General features: G+C 38.1%; 2 protein-coding genes across 2 annotated transcripts; both read right to left on the bottom strand.

The window, feature by feature from the left end:
* Nucleotides 1-12,542: 12,542 nt before the first annotated feature.
* LOC145795574 (uncharacterized) lies at nt 12,543-15,320 on the bottom strand. Its single transcript, XM_082880396.1, has 2 exons — nt 13,990-15,320; nt 12,543-13,119 (listed from the first exon to the last, which is right to left on the bottom strand). The coding sequence occupies exons 1-2, from the start codon at nt 15,318-15,320 to the stop codon at nt 12,543-12,545; spliced, it is 1,908 nt and encodes a 635-aa protein (XP_082736522.1).
* Nucleotides 15,321-15,338: 18 nt separating this feature from the next.
* On the bottom strand, nt 15,339-15,932 carry LOC145795573 (uncharacterized). The gene has a single exon (XM_082880395.1). It carries the CDS (start codon nt 15,930-15,932, stop codon nt 15,339-15,341), a length of 594 nt encoding a protein of 197 aa, XP_082736521.1.
* Between the last annotated feature and the right edge of the window lie 3,923 nt (nt 15,933-19,855).

Genomic DNA, 19,855 nt, shown 5'->3' with positions numbered 1-19,855 from the left:
ATCTTTCTTTTTAGCGAACAGGGCCGGTGCTCAACACGGTGAAACACTAGGGTGAACAAAGCCCTTGTCTAGAAATTCCTGGAGCTGAACTTTCAACTCAATCAACTCTGCTGGAGCAAAATGATAAGGTGCCATAGAAATCGGCGCCGTGCCGGGCACCAAATCAATAGAGAACTCAATCTCCTGGTGAGGTGGCAAACTAACAAGGTCATCGGGAAAGACATCCGAATACTCACAAACCACCCTCGGCAACACAAGCTGGGTCTCATCACACTCACCACTCTCAAAGCTAGCAAGTAGACCACTAAGCTAACTCCGCCCTCGCGAATCATACCCCGGTGGCAAAACACTACCAACCCGGTCTTCCAAGAAATGGAACCACTCCCCGCTCAAGGTACATGAAGTGACCCTCTGGCTGTAGCAATCGATAACAGCCTGGTATGACGATAGCCAGTCCATACCTAAGATAATATCAAAGCCCTTCATGGGCATAACTACGAAAGGGAACGGAAGCCTATAGTCGGCGACTTCTATATCACAACCTCTACAACCCTGTCTCAGAATCAACTCACCTCCATGAGGTGATACTACACAAATAGGAGATGCTAACTGCGCTAACTCCAACTCCAACACAGATGCAAATGCAGCAGATACAAAAGAATGAGATGCACCCGTATCAATCAACACATTAGCAACCGAGTTGCAAAACAAAAAGGTACCTCTCACTACTGATGGAGCCGGCACTAGATCCTGCGCGGTAACAGCATATATGCGCCCTGTAGGCCCCTGATCCACCTGCTCACCCCTCGGAGCATACGACTGCTGCACTGACTGGGACGATGAAGCCCCCGGATTGGCCCTCGAGGCCTGCACAGACTGAGCTGGCTGAAAACCCTGCGTCTGTCTAGAACCAGACGCTCCTGAAGTGGCACTCAACTGTGGGCAGAACCTCTTTAGGTGCCCAGGCTGTCCACACTGATAGCAAGATAAGGGCTGCCCCCTGTCCAAACTTTGACTCTGCGGTCTAGCTGAAGAAGAAGCAGCTCTCTAACCTCCGCCCTTCTGCGGGCAAACCGAAGACTTATGACCCAACTGGCCACAAGTGTAGCAAGTCAAACCTCCCTGGCTACCCCTCCCCGAGCCTGCACTCGGCACCGGAAAGGTCGATCTAGCAACTCCACCCTGAGACTGCTGAGGGTTATAACCCTTCTGTCTCCTGCCATCACCCTGACCATCTTGGCTCCTCTTGGAACCGCTATGCTTCTCCTCCTTCTCCTCCTGCATCATAAGCTCCATATGAGCTGCAGCATCCACCAAATGCCTGTACTCTCGGATGTAAGATCCACCAACCCTTAACTTGAGGCCACGCCTCAACTTCCGCTCAAACTCATAACAACGGCGTTCCTCGGACGCCACTAGCTCAGGTGCAAACCTGGACAAGCTAGTAAAAGTGGCCTCAAACTCTGCCACAGACATACCCTGCTGCTTAAGCCGGCAAAACTGGTCCCTCAGCTTCTCCCTAGCAACTGTAGATAAAAATCTCTCCTGGAAAGCATTTACAAACGCCTCCCATGTACCACCAACTCGAGTCTTCTCGTACTTCCACCATTGACCCGCATCTCCCTTCAGTTGGAAGGATGCCAAGGTCATTTTCAGTGCTCCGTCCTCGATGCCAAGCATCCCGAACGTCTTACTCATTTGCTCTAACCACTCATCAGCCTTCAGTGGCTCCTTTGGATCCCCAATAAACTCGTCCGGATTAGACCGGAAGAATTCTCTCTTCAACAAAGAAGGCCCTACCTCAGCTGCCTGATTCCCAGCTCTGAGAATACCCAAAGCTCCTGCTATCTCTCGGGCCAAGGCACTTATAGCCTGCTGACCCGCTGGCTCAGCCACATTGGCCTGGCCAACTCCCTCCTGCACTGCCGGAATATCATCCTGTAAGGGTACTTCCTGCCTCGCAGGCCTACCATGCCTAGCACCTCTTCCTTGTCCTGACATCCTAATAAAGGTAACACAGAACGTTAGCACATTCATAAATGTGCCGAAACTAAACATTCGCGTCCTAAAGCATGGACAACAATAATTCACTCCACGTAAGCACATAAACACATAAGCACTTACGAATTTCATTTCCGGATAATGATAATCCCGAGGCGTTACTAGAGTGCCGGTTAGAAACAGCATTGATCAAATGCTTTTCCAACAAGACTCCCAGAAACCCAAGGATCCAATCAACATCCTGGAAATTAAATCCCATACCCACATAAACACATAAACATGTTATCAATTAAACGCATAGCATATGACACTACACCTAAGTCTCTATCAAGCGAGACAAACCCATCGTGATACTAATCACTTCCCACGTACCCAAAGTATTCGAACCCGGTACGCTCTGATACCAAGTTGTAACGCCCTCAAAAAAATAACATTAAACCCATCAATATAGACATGCTTTGATATATATAACAGTTCCACATTCTTCTATTCATCAGAGTTTCATTACAAAAAGTATTACATGTTAACAACAAAAGCAAATGCCCTAAGGGCTTACAGCTTTCCAAGTTAACACTTGGTTACAAAAAGAGAGCACAAGCTCAATTACATCTTAAGCCCTTGGCTTAAATTTACATGTAATACATCAAAAAAAAAATAGACACAAAAGTCTGTCAGCCTCAGGCCTCCCAAGCTATGTCCTTGGAGGTGACATGCTACCTGTACTTGAAAATGATGTTCCCATATAGGGTGAGCCACAGCCCAGTAGAAATACACTAAACCAAATATGAACAATGACTAAAAGATTAGCAGTTGATAGATGGCCAACACAGATATCTCCACTTACAACACTTTACAGTTTCATTTTCCATTTCTTTATAACTCTCAATTCATATCTATGGCTCAAAACCTGGCCATCAACTTATATGAGACAGTAACTCATATTAAATATTTACCCATTTCATAACAGATACGCATATTAGCTATATCAACACATCAACAGATAAGCATACGAGTTATATCACACTTCCAATGACAAGCATATGAGCTGTGTCAATACATCACTAGATAAGCGTATGAGCTCTATCTATGGAGTCCATCTCCTATCTTCTCCTAAACAACATCCGATTTAGAGGTCCATCCCCTATCATCCCCTAAACCGTGGAGTACATCTCCTATCTCCTCCAACACAACACAATGCATATAAACAGTTATTATACACATCATCAATAAATACATAAATTTAATGTATTCTTTCAACAGTCATACTCAATGACACATTCCAGTGATTAGTTTCAGTTTGCCTAATCATCATGCATTGTCTACAACAATCAAGACTATCCTCCACCGATAGCCCAAAGCAGTTATTTCTAAACAGAAAATAAATGCACAAAATGGATATTAAATCAATATTTCAATTAGGTGAGTGATATTTAATCCAACAACACCCTTTATTCCCATACATCTCCAATTCCATTCTTCCCATTTCAATTTCTCATTTCTCAAATTAATTTCACAAATTAATTAAACAATGTAATTAGGGCATTTTCCATAATTAACATTACAACCCTTAGGTTCCATTTTCATCAATGTTCCAACATTTATTCCAGTCCGAACAAGCCTTTGGAAACTGAGTTTACGCCCTACTGTCCGCGGCCCCAAGGTTAGAAGATTTGAACCTGAGACCTAAGAGAGAGCAATCCTATTCCAATCGTCACCCACTAAGCCACTCATTTTGTGGTTGATATTCTTAATCTCAATATATATAAGAGATGGAATATTTGTCAAATCTTTTTTCTAATACTCAGTAAAAACAATTATCAGAAACTAAACTAATAATCCGAAGGAAAATGTCTCGTAGCTCAAATTTTGTGGCTCAAAAGTGGCTCAAATGGCCAAAACGACGTCGTTTTGGCCATTTTTATGTTGTTTTGTACTCAAAACGACGTCATTTTGGCCATTTGAGCCACTTTTGAGCCACAAAATTTGAGCTACGTAGCATTGTCGTAATCCGAACAACCAATTATCGTCCCAAATTTGAGCCAAACCCGCATCCTTTTAGGGCCAAAATGCTTATATTTTTTTCCTTATATTTCTAAATCTCTATCCAAATCCTTGAACCAAATTCAATGTTAGTATTTCTTATTTGATTTTTAAGAGATAACTTAACAAACATCAAATAACAAATGATGTGAAACGTTGTTTAATTTGATATTTATTGATTAAAGTAGTAAGATTCGATATTTCTTATTAAATTTTTCAAAAATAACTTAACAAATATTTAGTGATAAATAATATAAAATATTGTTTCACAATCACCCAATAACATCACTTAGGTAATATTTGATAAAACTGAAAACTGAATCTGAAAATTAAGTATTAAAAACTGAATGTTGAATATTTTAAGTTAAAAAATTGTTTGATAAAAATTTAAGTGTTGAACTAAAAATAAATTGTTTAATATATACAGGTTCAAATTTAAAATTTATTATTTTCAAATTGTATATTTCAAATTTCATATTGTGATGGTGATGGTAGTGGTAGTGGAGGTGGTGGCATGGTGGTGATGGCGATAGCGATGGTAGTGGTAGTAAAATAATAATGATGCTTATGGCAATAATGACAATGATGACACTACTACAAAAACAAATAAAGATCACACTGTTTTTGTGTGATGTATATTATTTAATCACATTTTTTAAGTTTTATTAAAGTGTGATCTTTGGGAGTGTGATTAAAAGGGGTCATTTTTAATTACACATTTTAAGTGTGATTAATAAAATTTAGATAACACATTTTAAGTGTAATTAAAAATATTAAGATCACACCTTTTAAGTATGATTAATAGTATTTAGATCACATCTTTTAAGTGTGATTAATAACATTTAGATCAAACCTTTTAGTCGGCAAAAGCTCATTCGTTAAAAAAAAAAATTACACTCACTAGCTTCTCATTTGCTCTTATGGAGATTCAAACCATCAACCCTCTCACACCATAAATCTTATACAAGGCACTCCTTCCACTACACTTCTATAACACCATATGATTATATACGCAACATATATTATTTATATAGTACACAGGCCCGTATTAATATAAAAGTATATATATAAAGATAATTATTTTTTATTGAACATAATTATGTAAAAATAAATTATTTACTAGAAAAAAAAGATACCACTTTTGGCGACTAAATATAATTTTAGTCATCAATTCTATACTTTTGGCTACTAATTATTTTTTAGTCGTTAAAAAATTTAATTCCCACTTTTGGCAACTAAATTCTTTTTAGTTGCCAAAAAGCCTCACTTTTGGCTACTAAACATCTTTTTAGTCACCCAATGCCTCAGTTTTTGCTACTAAATTTCTTTTAGTCGCCAAAAAATCTCACTTTTGGCTACTAAAATTTTTTTAGTTGGTAAAAGCTTTACGTTTGGCGACCAAACATCTTTTTAGTCACCTAATACCTCACTTTTGGCTACTAATTTTTTCTTAGTCACCAAAAAGCCTTACTTTTAGCTACTAAAATTTTTTTAGTCGGTAAAAGCCATATATGGGCAACCAAACAGATTTTTAGTCGCCAAAACCTATACTTTTGGCTACTAAATTTTTTTAGCCGCCAAAAATCTTTACTTTTGACTACTAATGCTTTTTTAGTCGTCAAAACCTATACTTTTAGCGACCCAATGTGCTTTTTTAGTAGCCAAAGATGCTTTTTCTTGTAGTGGAGTGTGATTAAAAAGTAGTAATGTATATATAATCACGTTTTAATTAGAATGTGTGATTAAAAAGTATATAAATAATCACACTTTAATTAGAATGTGTGATTAATATATATATATATATATAATCACACTTATTTAAAAAATGTGATTAAAAAATAGTAGTGTATATATAATCACACTTTAATTAGAATGTGTTATTAAAAAATATATAAATAATCACACTTTAATTAGAATGTGTGATTAAAAAATATATATCTAATCGCACTTATTTAAAAAATGTGATTAAAAAGTAGTAGTGTGTATATAATCACACTTTAATTAGAATGTGTGATTAAAAAAAAATATACAATCACACTTAATTGAAAAGTGACATAAAAAAAGAATATTATCACACTCAATCAAATTAAGTGTGATTAAAATATCAATCTAATTTTTTTTTATCACACTTCCAATAAAAGTGAGATATTTTTTTTTTGTCAAAGTATGATCTTTAACTATTTTTGTAGTAGTGTGATGAAGGTGGTGGCGGCATGATGATAGTAGTAGTGGTGGTAGTGGTGGTAGTGGTGGTAGTGGTGGCATGGTAGCAGTAGTAGTGGTGGCGGCGGAGAATGTGGCATGGTGCTGGTGTGTAACGGTAGTTATGGTAGTAGTGGTTATGACATGATAGTGGTGGTGGCAGTGGTGGTAGTAGCGATGGTGATGGTGGTAGTAGTAGTGATAGTGGTAATGGTGGCAGTGGCATAATAGTAGTGTTGTGATGGTAGTGGTGGTAATGAGTTTATAATAGTGTATATCGATACTTATGTATAATAGTTATAAATTCAGTCAGAATTAAGTAAATTTTATACAATTTTTTTTTTTAAGTTTAGATTTTATTTTAAAAAATACTTAAATTTTTAAATAATATCAATTATAATTAATAAATTAATTTAATTAGTTATCACTTAATACATTTAATTTTATGTGTTGAATGAAGATTATCAAAGGGCAACATATGAGAGAGACACTGAAAGAAGATGGCACGCATGTTCAGTCTTGATCAATTTGGATATCCTCATTTATTTCAGACAATAAGATGCAACTAAACCCAAGGGTGTTTGGCAACTTGGTAAAGGTTTGGGAGTTAAGACCCTAGGTCCCAATTTCAAAACCCCTTGACCCTAGGTCCCGCCTATCCAAGACCCGTACCGGTCTCTCCTCATACGAGACATCCTCGTCAACCACTAAATCGGTCCAATCCAACACATGTGATGGATCCGGCTCATACTTCCGAAGCATACTCACATGAAACACGTCATGTACTCTGGACAACTGCGGTGGCAAGGCTAAACGATAGGCAGCCTCGCCAATCCTCTCAAGGATCTCAAAAGGACCAATGAACCGAGGGGATAACTTCCCGCTCTTCCCAAACCTCATCAATCCCTGTCTAGGTGATATCTTCAGAAAGACATGATCACCCACCTCAAACACCAAACGACTCTGGGCTGTAACGAGCCTCTTACGGATAAGCTCAACTTTCTCCGTCGTTTCCCTCACCAACTCCGGACCCAACAGAGGTAGATCACCCACCTCGGCCCAACAAACTGGAGATCTACACGGTCGGCCATAAAAGGCCTCATATGTTGCCATACCGATACTAGACTGGAAACTGTTGTTGTAGGCAAACTCCACTAATGGCAAGTACCTCTCCCACGACCCGCTAAAGTCAAGAACACAACCCCGAAGCATATCCTCAAGGATCTGAATAGTACGCTCGGACTGCCCGTCAGTCTGAGGATGATAAGCCGTGCTAAAGGTCAACTTAGTGCCTAAGGCACTCTACAAGCTCTGCCACAACCTAGTAGTAAAACGAGGATCTCTATCAGAGACGATCGTCACTGGTACCCCGTGCAACCTCACTATGTCCCGAATATACAAGTCGGCAAGATGATCTACTGAATCTCTAACGCGCATAGGAATGAAGTGTGCTGACTTAGTCAACCGATCTACAACCACCCAAATAGCATCACTACCCCGCTGAGTCCTCGGAAGACCTACAACAAAGTCCATAGTGACATGCTCCCACTTCCACTCGGCAATAGGCAAGGGTTGCAACAAACCCGCTGGCCTCTGATGTTCGGCCTTCACTGGCTGACAAGTAAGGCACTTAGACACGAAAGCTGCCACATCTCTCTTCATACCTCGCCACCAAAACTGGCGACCCATATCGCGATACATCTTAGTGCCTCCCGGATGCACCGCAAGGCGCAAATGATGAAACTCTCGGAGTACTTCCTCTCGGTAAGACTCCGGCACAAACAGACGGTCTCGGTATCGCATACTCAGGTCGGGATACACCGTCAAACCCTTCTCAACCTTCCCACTGGAGATCTTCTCTCGGAGGGATTCTACCTCAAGGCCACCCCCCTGAGCCTCTAACACTCGAGTCATAAGTGTAGGCTGCGCAATAACAGAAAACAAGGCCACAGCCTCAACGGATTCGCCTAGAAGCAAATCAAACTCCCCAAGTGCACCCAACATCTCCCACTCCCGGATGGCTATACTAGCTATGTCACCAACAAATTTCTTGCTAAGGGCGTCGGCCACCACATTGGCCTTCCTCGGATGATAATGCAACTCGAAGTCATAATCCCCAATGAACTTCATCCACCTCCTCTGCCTCAAGTTCAAGTCTTTCTGTGTGAACAAATATTTCAGACTCTTATGACCCGAGAATACCTCGAACCTTTCACCGTAAAGATAATGCCTCCAAATCTTCAAGGCAAATATCACAGCTGCTAACTCTAAATCATGCGTTGGGTAATTCTTCTCGTGAATTTTCAACTGACGTGAGCCATAGGCAAGCACTTTCCCCTCTTGCATCAACACACAACCCAGACCCTCTCGTGAAGCGTCACATGTGACGCCCCAAAATTTTTTCTTTTGAAACGTCATAAGATTTAAATAACTATAACTTGCTAGATAAAGTTTTAACTACTAATTAGGAACTTTTAAGTTCTTACATAGTCAAAGTCCAACAACAAAATAAAACTACAAATTCACACCCAACGTCACAACATAGTTAAATCCTAATACAAGGGATAACAGGATTTTATTTCGATAAAATCTTGACTCTAAGTCAGCCAAGGTTCGATATTGGCAGCAGCTCCAATTTCAGCCTCAGTCCCTTCTTCAACATAATCTGGCATGAAACGCCAGGGCAACAAAATATATGCCATGAGTTTTGCAGCACAGTAAGAAAACGTAACCAACCTACCATTCTTTTTAAGAGAAAAATAATAATATTCTAAACATGGGATAACAATATAATTATACACAGAATTTACAACCATTAGAATAATTTCAGTAATTTTTATAAATTAGGTGACACTCGAAATCTCACCAAAGAGATTTAACTTACCAACCACTAAGCATGGCAACGGTTAATTTGAAACCCTCCCTTGGTCAAATATTTAAGTGTTACCAACCGTAACTACCAGGGATGCCCACGTCCGGAGTTATATACCCAAGTAGTGGCATCCGTGGTCTGCCCCAAGGAAACGGTCTGCCAGGGGTAAGTAACCTCCCTTTGTGCCACCTGCACATCCACCCTTATTCCAAAACCGAATACCGAAAAGGGTTCAAATAAGTCCTGTGCCATCTTAGAGTTTCGCAACATAATTTACGTGAGAATTCTCAAAACCAGGGCTCACCCTGAATACCCGGTATTAACCCTTCATCAGTAACTCATTATATACCGTTAATCCTTTTGGTTAATTTATATACTAAACACAAATTATTCAAATCTCAATCACCAATAACGTTATACCAACTAAAGAAAAACTCCCAACATAAAATATTATGCATGTCACCTAATAATAGTTCAATGTACAAAATTTAGTAAACAATTACTTAAAACCATGGTATGAACATAATAACTTAAATACAAGAAATAAACCATAAATGCACACCTGCACAAATTTTTGATTTACTAAATTAGACTAGTATAATATGAAAGTGGTGATTTTATCCTGTCCAGAATTTTTTTTCAGAATATATGTCTTGCAAGTAAAATTTTAAATACATTACTTATACCACTCTAAAATTCATATCAATCTACAGAATAATCCATAAACATGTTATGGTCATTTTTCAGGAAGCATTTTCCAAAAATAAATTATAAATAATTCTTGAAAATTCCAAGGGTGTTTCTGACACAGATTTGTCACATTTCCTTATATTAATTCCATGCTTAAATTTATAGGTCAAACCCATAATCTAAAAATTTATCATGAAACTAGACTTCTCAAATTTCATCTTTTAGTTAGAAATTACCAGATTTGGCTTAGTATAGAATTTTAAATAAATTTTCAAATACAAGGTAAAATCTGTCACACAGTTTCAGATTTAGTTAAAATTTTTTATAAATTCGTAGAAAACTCAAAAATTATTTCCAAACATTTCTGGATAAACTGGACATCATTATCAACAACTTTTAAGAAGGAATCATCTCGAAATTTTGAGTATAAAATTATCTAAAAATTCGGGTAAACATGCTGGCAGATTCAAACAGATTATTCTCAACACAGTTTCAGATTAAAAATCTGTATAAATTCGTAGAGAGCTCAAAAATTGTTTCCAAAAATTTCTGGACAAACTAGATATCATTATAAATAACTTTGTAGAAGAAATCATCTCGAAATTTTGAGTGTAAAATTATCTAAAAATTCGGGTAACAGGTTGGTAGATTCAAACAGATTATTCTCAACACAGCTTCAGTTTTAATTAAAAATTTGTATAAATTCGTAGAGAGCTCAAAAATTGTTGCAAAAATTCCTGGATGAACTAGACATAATTATCAACAACTTTGTAGAAGAATTAATATCGAAATTTTGAGTATAAAATTGTCTAAAAATTCGGGCAAACATGCTGGAAGATTCAACACAGTTTTAGACAATGTATCAAATGTACATAATCTGAAAAATTTCAATTATATAAAAAATGAGAGGGTTGAGAGGGTTTTCTTACTTAGTGGTAGGGTTGAAATGGAATAATGAAATGGTAGGAAAATATGCAACCTCAATCTCCTCCTCTTCTTCCACCAGAATTCCCTCTATTTGGATGTAATGGTTTATGCTTAGTCTAGAAATATGAACTTTACTAGATGCAATTTAAAGACTCCGTCCGAGGTTAGCTCTCTCTCTCTCACTCTCTCACACATTTTTTTTTTCAAAAAATCCCATTCCCTTTCTCCAATTTCTAAGAGCAAGCTTTCCCTAAATTTTATAAGCTTTTCCCTAAATTTTACAAGCTTTCCCTAAATTTTATGGCTATCCTAAATTTTAAAAGATGGTGGGTTTGGTAGGAGCTGTGGGTTGTTTGCCCACGGTTTGTTTGTTTGTATTTTATTTTATTTTATTTTATTTGTGTGTATATGTAGGGGTTCTCAAAATTGATACCCTAAGATTTTTATCTAAGGTATTTAGTAAGAATAATTATTATATTGAATCCTAATTAAACTAATTTATAAACAACAAATATTGAACACCCACAAAATTATCATTCTTAATAGGGTCTTTGTTAGTGATAGGATTTGGTTAATTTAAAACTAATTAATTAATTTATTTATTTATTTTCTTTCAAGAATAATTTAAATATGGGTTTTCACAATCTACCCTCTTAAAAAGAATTTCGTCCTCGAAATTAATTCGTATCTTTAGACTCGAAAAGTTGAGGATAATTGACACGTATCATATCTTCTCGCTCCCACGTTGACTCTTCCGTCCCACAATGTCTCCAGAGAACTCGAACCAATGGTATAGTTTTACCTCGTAATTTCTTCTCGCGACGATCTAAAATCTTGACAGGCTTTTCTTCAATTGTCACATCTTCATCAAGATTAATCTCCTCTCAATTGATGATGTGAGAAGGGTGTGGCTCGTATTTCCGTAGCATAGAGACGTGAAAAACATTATGTACTCCAGCCAGTTGAGGCGGTAGAGCCAAACGGTACGCCACTTCTCCTATTTTGTCCAAAATTTCGAAAGGTCCAATGAAGCGAGGCGACAACTTTCCCTTCTTTCCGAAATGAACAACTCCTCGACGAGGCTGTATTTTCAGAAACACATGATCTCCAACTTTAAATGCTAAAGGTCTTCTCCTTTTATCTGCATAGCTTTTCTGCCTACTCTGAGCGGTCTCAAGCCTTTGCCTAATTAGTTTCACCTTCTCGGTAGTTTCTTGAACTAACTCTGGCCCTAAAAGAGGTGCTTCTCCGACTTCTGTCCAACATATTGGTGATCGGCAAGGCCGTCCGTACAAAGCTTCATACGGTGCCATACCAATACTTGCTTGAAAACTGTTATTGTAAGAGAATTCGACTAGTGGTAAATATTTCTCCCAACTACCTTTAAAGTCCATCACACAAGCTCGAAGCATGTCTTCTAAAGTCTGAATTGTTCTTTCTGATTGACTGTCAGTTTGGGGTGAAAAGCTGTACTAAAACACAACTCTGTACCCAAGGCCCTTTGCAGACTTTGCCAGAACTGTTACGTAAAACGAGAATCACGATCTGACACTATTGAGACTGGTACTCCATGCAATCTAATGATTTCTCGAATAAATAATCGGCTTAAAGATTCGAGTGTGCCTGCTGGTCCTATTGGTAGGAAATGTGCCGTCTTAGTTAATCGATCAACCACCACCCAAATGGCATCATGGCCTTGCAGCGACCGGGGTAATCCTGTTACAAAATCCATTGTTATGTGTTCCCATTTCCACTTAGGTATTGGTAAAGGTTGGAGTTTCCCTGCCGGCTTTTGATGTTCTGCCTTCACTTACTGACACGTCAAGCACTTAGATACGAATTGAGCAACGCCCTTCTTCATTCCACTCCACCAATACTGTCGCTTAAGATCCTGGTACATCTTGTTTCCTCCCGGATGAATCGTAAAAATCGAATGGTGAAATTCTTTAAGTACTTCCTCTCTTAATTGTTCGATGTTTGGCACAAAAATTCTACCTAAATACCTTAAACTACCATCTTGATGGAGTGTCCAATCCAGTGAAGATTCCTCGGTCACTAATCGGGCCTTGATGAAGTCGGTCTCCTGATCAAATCTTTGGGCTTCCAACACTTTGGTAAGAAGTTGGGGTGTTGTAACTATTGTAAACAACCTACCCTTCCCATTCTGAGTCTCTGGTTGTAACTTAAACTCATTCATAGTGCTTACCATTTCCCATTCTTTAATTGATATGCTGGCTACAATCTCTCTTGTCTTTCGACTTAGTGCATCTGCTACAACATTAGCCTTTCCGGGATGATAAGATATGGTGAATTGGTAATCTTCAAGGTACTCCATCCAGCGTCTCTGCCTCATGTTCAAATCTCTTTGGGTGAACAAGTACTTCAAGCTTTTGTGATCGGTAAATATCTCAAATTTTTCGCCATAAAGGTAATGTCGCCAAGTCTTAAGTGCATAGACCACAGCCGCCAACTCCAGATCGTGAGTAGGATAATTTTTCTCATGATCCTTCAATTGTCTTGATCCGTAAGCCACTACCTTCCCGTTTTGCATTAACACACTACCTAACCCTTCTTTAGAGGCATCACAGTAAACAGTGTACCCAACGTCACGTTCGGGTATGACTAATATAGGAGCGCTTGTTAGTCTCTTCTTGAGTTCTTGAAATGACTGTTCACACGCTTCGTTCCATTCAAACTTTACTCCTTTTTGCGTTAGGCGTGTCATCGGCTTGGCTAATTTGGAGAAATCCTGAATGAATCTCCTATAATAACCTGCTAATCCCAAGAAACTACGAATCTCAAACGTATTCATAGGTTGTTTCCACCCCATTACTGCTTCTACTTTAGCAGGATCCACTGATATCCCTGATTCAGACACAACATGACCTAAGAACTTTACTTCCTTTAGCCAAAATTCACATTTGCTAGCTTTAGCATACAATTGGTTTTCTCTTAGAATTTGCAGAACGGTTCTCAGATGTTGCTCGTGGTCTTCCTCCGATCGTGAGTATATCAAAATATCATCAATGAATACTACCACAAATTGGTCTAAATAGGGGGTAAAAATTTTGTTCATTAAACTCATGAATACCCCAGGAGCATTTGTCAAACCAAATGGCATTACCACAAACTCATAGTGGCCATAACGGGTTCGAAATGCAGTTTTGGGTATATCTTCTCCTCTGACACGAAGTTGGTGGTATCCCGACCTAAGGTCAATTTTGGAAAAACATTTTGAACCTCTTAATTGATCAAACAAGTCATCAATTCTGGGTAAGGGATATCGATTTTTAATGGTGGCTCGATTTAGTTGTCGATAATCGATGCACAATCTTAAGGTTCCATCATTCTTCTTTGCGAATAATGCTGGCGCTCCCCAAGGGGACGTGCTTGGTCTGATGAACTTCTTACTCAACAGTTCTTGCAACTGCTCCTTCAATTCTCGAAGTTCAGCTGGCGCCATACGATGTGGTGCTATTGAAATCGGTGAAGTCCCGAGTTGAAGCTCAATCGTGAAATCTACATCTCGTTTTGGGGGTAATCCTGGTAATTCATCAGGGAAAACGTCAGCGTACTCACACACCACATGGGGTAATCCTGGATCCTCTTGATTTTTGTCTTCCAAAATTAGGCTTGCCAACCATCCGTTTAGTTGATCATGCCATCGCGACTTGTGACACGTTGGAGTTAGAGAATCTTGTCTATCTCCTTTAAATTGAACTTTCGTGCCGTTAATGGGGGATACTGTCACTGTCTTACAGTAACAATCAATAATGGCTCGATGAACTAACAACCAATCCATTCCTAGGATGACGTCAAAATCAGACATATCCATAACTCTTAGATCACAGATCAGAAATGAACCGGAGATTTCTAGCTCACAAGATTTACATACTAGATTTACTCGGGTTTGACCTCCTAAGGGCGAAGCGACACTCATAACTATCCCTAGCGTCTCTGGCGCTAGACCCAAACTTGTCACACATGCAGTGGATATAAAAGAATGTGAAGCTTCAGAATCAAACAATACTTTAACCCAAGAATTCATAAGGATTAACATACCTTGAATCACTGATGGGTTATCAACATCTTCTTCTTCTTGGAGAGCATACATTCTCCCTACTGCTTGTTGGTTTGTCTCTCCTGGTTTCTTCCCATTTCCAGCTCCTTGTGGTTGTGTTCTTGGTCGGCCTGCATTCCTAAAGGCTTGTGGCTGCCCCTTGTTGGTCTGAGTATTTTGAGTAGGCTTAGAACCTTGCCCGGGTTGGCATCTGTTGTATTGTTGTGCCCCTCGCTGATCCATAAAATACTCCCCACCTTGAGGACACTCACTTCGACGATGCCCCGGTTGACCACATCTGAAACATCTTCCTTTCCACTCATTTACAAAGTTTCCTCCTTGCTGGTTTCCTCGATTCTGCCTTTGTTGCTGTTGCATTCCTCTGGCATAGGGTGCTGGCACAGGATGGTTTCTGGTGTTGCGGACTGGGCCTCCTCCGCGTGGTTGGTTGTTGTTCCTTGATCGCTGATTTCGAATGCGTTCGGAATCTGCTAACTCTCGTTCCACAATTAAAGCTCGATCCACCATCTGGGCATAGGTGGAGTGTTACACTGCGATCAATCTTCCTCTAATGTCTGTGTCCAAGCCCCATTCGAATCGCCTAACCTTATCCTCTTCATTTGCTACTATGGCTAAAGTGTACCGTGAAATAGCTTCAAAACGGTTCGCATATTGAGCGATTGACATTTTTCCTTGTTTCAGTTGGAGGAACTCTTGAATCATTTCTTGTTTTAGCGAGTTAGGAAAATACTTTTCCATGAACAGGTCTTCGAATTGTCTCCAAGTTAATGTCTCTACTTGTCGAGTACTTTTGATCATTTCCCACCAATGATCTGCTTTCCCTTCCATTTGAAAGGCCACCATGGTCACTCTATCTTGTTCATTTCGGATGTCGGAAGTATCTAGCAACTTCTTAATTTGTCTTAACCAAGCTTCAGCTTCATGGGGGTTTGGTCCACCAAGGAATTTGTGGGGACGTAGCTTTTCAAATTTTGCTATCATCTCCGATTTGTTTTGATCTTGGTTTCGGGGTGGTATATTGCCTACTCTATCAGCAATCGCGCGTATAATTCGAGCGACATCGCCATCAGGCACTCCATCACCATTACCGTTGTTATTATTTCTTGTTCGTCCAGCCATTCTGCATGATGGGATTTTCTTGTGATTTATTCATTTATTTATTATCATTATTATTATTATTATATTTACGTGCAAGGATAGTTAAAAAAAAAATACTTCATTAATTAGATTAGATAAGCTTCAATTAACAAAATACAAATAAAACAAAGGAAAAGATTAAATAACACACTACGGGCAAGAGATAACCCCTACAATCCGAGTTAACTCCTACACTCACAATTCTAAACTAGGCAAATTTTTTTATTTATTTATTTTTTTTTTTACATGTGAGCATACAAAACAATCAGTTAGCCTAGTTTATGGTTCCCTTAAGACCCCTTAAAATAGCCAAGGAAAGTCTCTCCACACCAGGGCTTCCGGCTTCCATGTGGCTTGGAAAAGTCCCATGAATCGCCACAGCACCCTTATGAAGATAGCAGTTTCGTACACACGATGCCCTAGTAGCAGCAGCACTGGCTCCTCCCGATAAGTCCTCCAGTCCCTGAAGTTCACTAACCCATCTCTCCTTACAATTCTGCTTGGGTCGGGCATGATACACTGAAGGCTCCAAAAGTCAAAAAGGTCGCCCACCCTATCAGTGAAACCATCCGGGAAAGGGCCTAATTGATATACCCAGGGAGTCTTTTGTCCTAGAATCTGGACAGGTCCGATATAGGTGCCCACCCAACTCTCATTTTTCCAAGCACAACCTCCGAGGGGATAAAGTCTGACATATACAAAAGAGCCAATTTGCAACCCGTTTTGCACATCCCAACCCTCAAACGTGGCTCCTATATCTCCAGGGTTCCCCTCGGTATTGCCTTTCATAGACTCATCCTCAGTGTCTGACTCAATCACAATAACCTCCGGGGGGTTGTATATTGGTACAACTTCTTCAACTTCTTCAGACTCAGGTTCAGGCTCAAGTTCAGGATCAGGTTTAGGGTCAAGCTCAGGCTCAGATTCATAGTCTTCTATAGGCATTTCCACTTCTTCACTTGGGTCGGATTCTATGGATTCATAGTCTTCTATAGTCATCTCCACTTCTTCACTTGGGTCAGATTCTATGTCATAGTTTTCCACCGAATTTTCCTCGCTAGAGTTAATGTCTGATGACCCTGGCATCCTACAAATAAAAAGGTTCTAACTTAGTTAGGGCACCGAGAATTACAAATTAACTTAAGGTTTTCTTAATTGTAAAAATAATAAACTACTACCCATGGCCCAAAGGTTCAAACCTAGGTTCTGATACCAAGCTATGACGCCCCAACAATTTTTCTTTTGAAACGTCATAAGATTTAAATAACTATAACTTGCTAGATAAAGTTTTAACTACTAATTAGGAACTTTTAAGTTCTTACATAGTCAAAGTCCAACAACAAAATAAAACTACAAATTCACACCCAACGTCACAACATAGTTAAATCCTAATACAAGGGATAACAGGATTTTATTTCGATAAAATCTTGACTCTAAGTCAGCCAAGGTTCGATATTGGCAGCAGCTCCAATTTCAGCCTTAGTCCCTTCTTCAACATAATCTGGCATGAAACGCCAGGGCAACAAAATATATGCCATGAGTTTTGCAACACAGTAAGAAAACGTAACCAACCTACCATTCTTTTTAAGAGAAAAATAATAATATTCTAAACATGGGATAACAATATAATTATACACAGAATTTACAACCATTAGAATAATTTCAGTAATTTTTATAAATTAGGTGACACTCGAAATCTCACCAAAGAGATTTAACTTACCAACCACTAAGCATGGCAACGGTTAATTTGAAACCCTTCCTTGGTCAAATATTTAAGTGTTACCAACCGTAACTACCAGGGATGCCCACGTCCGGAGTTATATACCCAAGTAGTGGCATCCGTGGTCTGTCCCAAGGAAACGGTCTGCTAGGGGTAAGTAACCTCCTTGTGTGCCACCTGCACATCCACCCTTATTCCAAAACCGAATACCGAAAAGGGTTCAAATAAGTCCCGTGCCATCTTAGAGTTTCGCAACATAATTTACGTGAGAATTCTCAAAACCAGGGCTCACCCTGAATACCCGGTATTAACCCTTCATCAGTAACTCATTATATACCGTTAATCCTTTTGGTTAATTTATATACTAAACACAAATTATTCAAATCTCAATCACCAATAACGTTATACCAACTAAAAAAAAACTCCCAACATAAAATATTATGCATGTCACCCAATAATAGTTCAATGTACAAAATTTAGTAAACAATTACTTAAAACCATGGTATGAACATAATAACTTAAATACAAGAAATAAACCATAAATGCACACCTGCACAAATTTTTGATTTACTAAATTAGACTAGTATAATATGAAAGTGGTGATTTTATCCTGTCCAGAATTTTTTTTTCAGAATATATGTCTTGCAAGTAAAATTTTAAATACATTACTTATACCACTCTAAAATTCATATAAATCTACAGAATAATCCATAAACATGTTATGGTCATTTTTCAGAAAGCATTTTCCAAAAATAAATTATAAATAATTCTTGAAAATTCCAAGGGTGTTTCTGACACAGATTTGTCACATTTCCTTATATTAATTCCATGCTTAAATTTATAGGTCAAACCCATAATCTAAAAATTTATCATGAAACTAGACTTCTCAAATTTCATCTTTTATTTAGAAATTACTAGATTTGGCTTAGTATAGAATTTTAAATAAATTTTCAAATACAAGGTAAAATCTGTTACACAGTTTCAGATTTAGTTAAAAATTTGTATAAATTCGTAGAAAGCTCAAACATTGTTTTCAAAAATTTCTGGATAAACTAGACATTATTATCAACAACTTTTTAAAAGGAATCATCTCGAAATTTTGAGTACAAAATTATCTAAAAATTCGGGTAAACATACTGGCAGATTCAAACAGATTATTCTCAACACAGTTTCAGATTAAAAATCTGTATAAATTCGTAGAGAGCTCAAAAATTTTTTCCAAAATTTCTGGACAAACTAGATATCATTATAAATAACTTTGTAGAAAAAATCATCTCAAAATTTTGAGTGTAAAATTATCTAAAAATTCGGGTAACATGTTGGCAGATTCAAACAGATTATTCTCAACACAGCTTCAGTTTTAATTAAAAATTTGTATAAATTCGTAGAGAGCTCAAAAATTGTTGCAAAAATTCCTGGATGAACTAGACATAATTATCAACAACTTTGTAGAAGAATTAATATCGAAATTTTGAGTATAAAATTGTCTAAAAATTCGGGCAAACATGCTGGCAGATTCAACACAGTTTTAGACAATGTATCAAATGTACATAATCTGAAAAATTTCAATTATATAAAAAATGAGAGGGTTGAGAGGGTTTTCTTACTTAGTGGTAGGGTTGAAATGGAATAATGAAATGGTAGGAAAATATGCAACCTCAATCTCCTCCTCTTCTTCCACCAGAATTCCCTCTATTCGAATGTAATGGTTTATGCTTAGTCTAGAAATATGAACTCTCCGTGCAGAAATATGAACTCTACTAGATGCAATTTAAAGACTCCCTCTGAGGTTAACTCTCTCTCTCCCACTCTCTCACACATTTTTTTTTTTCAAAAAATCCCATTCCCTTTCTCCAGTTTCTAAGAGCAAGCTTTCCCTAAATTTTATAAGCTTTTCCCTAAATTTTACAAGCTTTCCCTAAATTTTATGGCTATCCTAAATTCTAAAAGATGGTGGGTTTGGTAGGAGCTGTGGGTTGTTTGCCCACGGTTTGTTTGTTTGTATTTTATTTATTTATTTTTTTTGTGTGTATATGTAGGGGTTCTGAAAATTGATACCCTAAGATTTTTATCTAAGGTATTTAGTAAGAATAATTATTATATTGAATCCTAATTAAACTAATTTGTAAACAACAAATATTGAACACCCACAAAATTATCATTCTTAATAGGGCCTTTGTTAGTG

Source organism: Camellia sinensis, chromosome 7, assembly GCF_055761805.1.
Source record: "Camellia sinensis isolate YWXY chromosome 7, ASM5576180v1, whole genome shotgun sequence".
NCBI classification, from domain to species: Eukaryota; Viridiplantae; Streptophyta; class Magnoliopsida; order Ericales; family Theaceae; genus Camellia; species Camellia sinensis.
This window is presented reverse-complemented; position numbering and strand designations above follow the sequence as displayed.

Excerpts from the sequence above, each read along its gene's own strand:
- LOC145795574 (XM_082880396.1), bottom strand. The coding sequence starts at position 15,320 with ATGGTGGATCGAGCTTTAATTGTGGAACGAGAGTTAGCAGATTCCGAA. Across the intron at positions 13,120-13,989 it reads TTACCCAGAATTGATGACTT|CTTGAAGTACTTGTTCACCC; the intron begins GTTTGATCAATT and ends CGATCACAAAAG.
- LOC145795573 (XM_082880395.1), bottom strand. The coding sequence starts at position 15,932 with ATGGCTGGACGAACAAGAAATAATAACAACGGTAATGGTGATGGAGTG.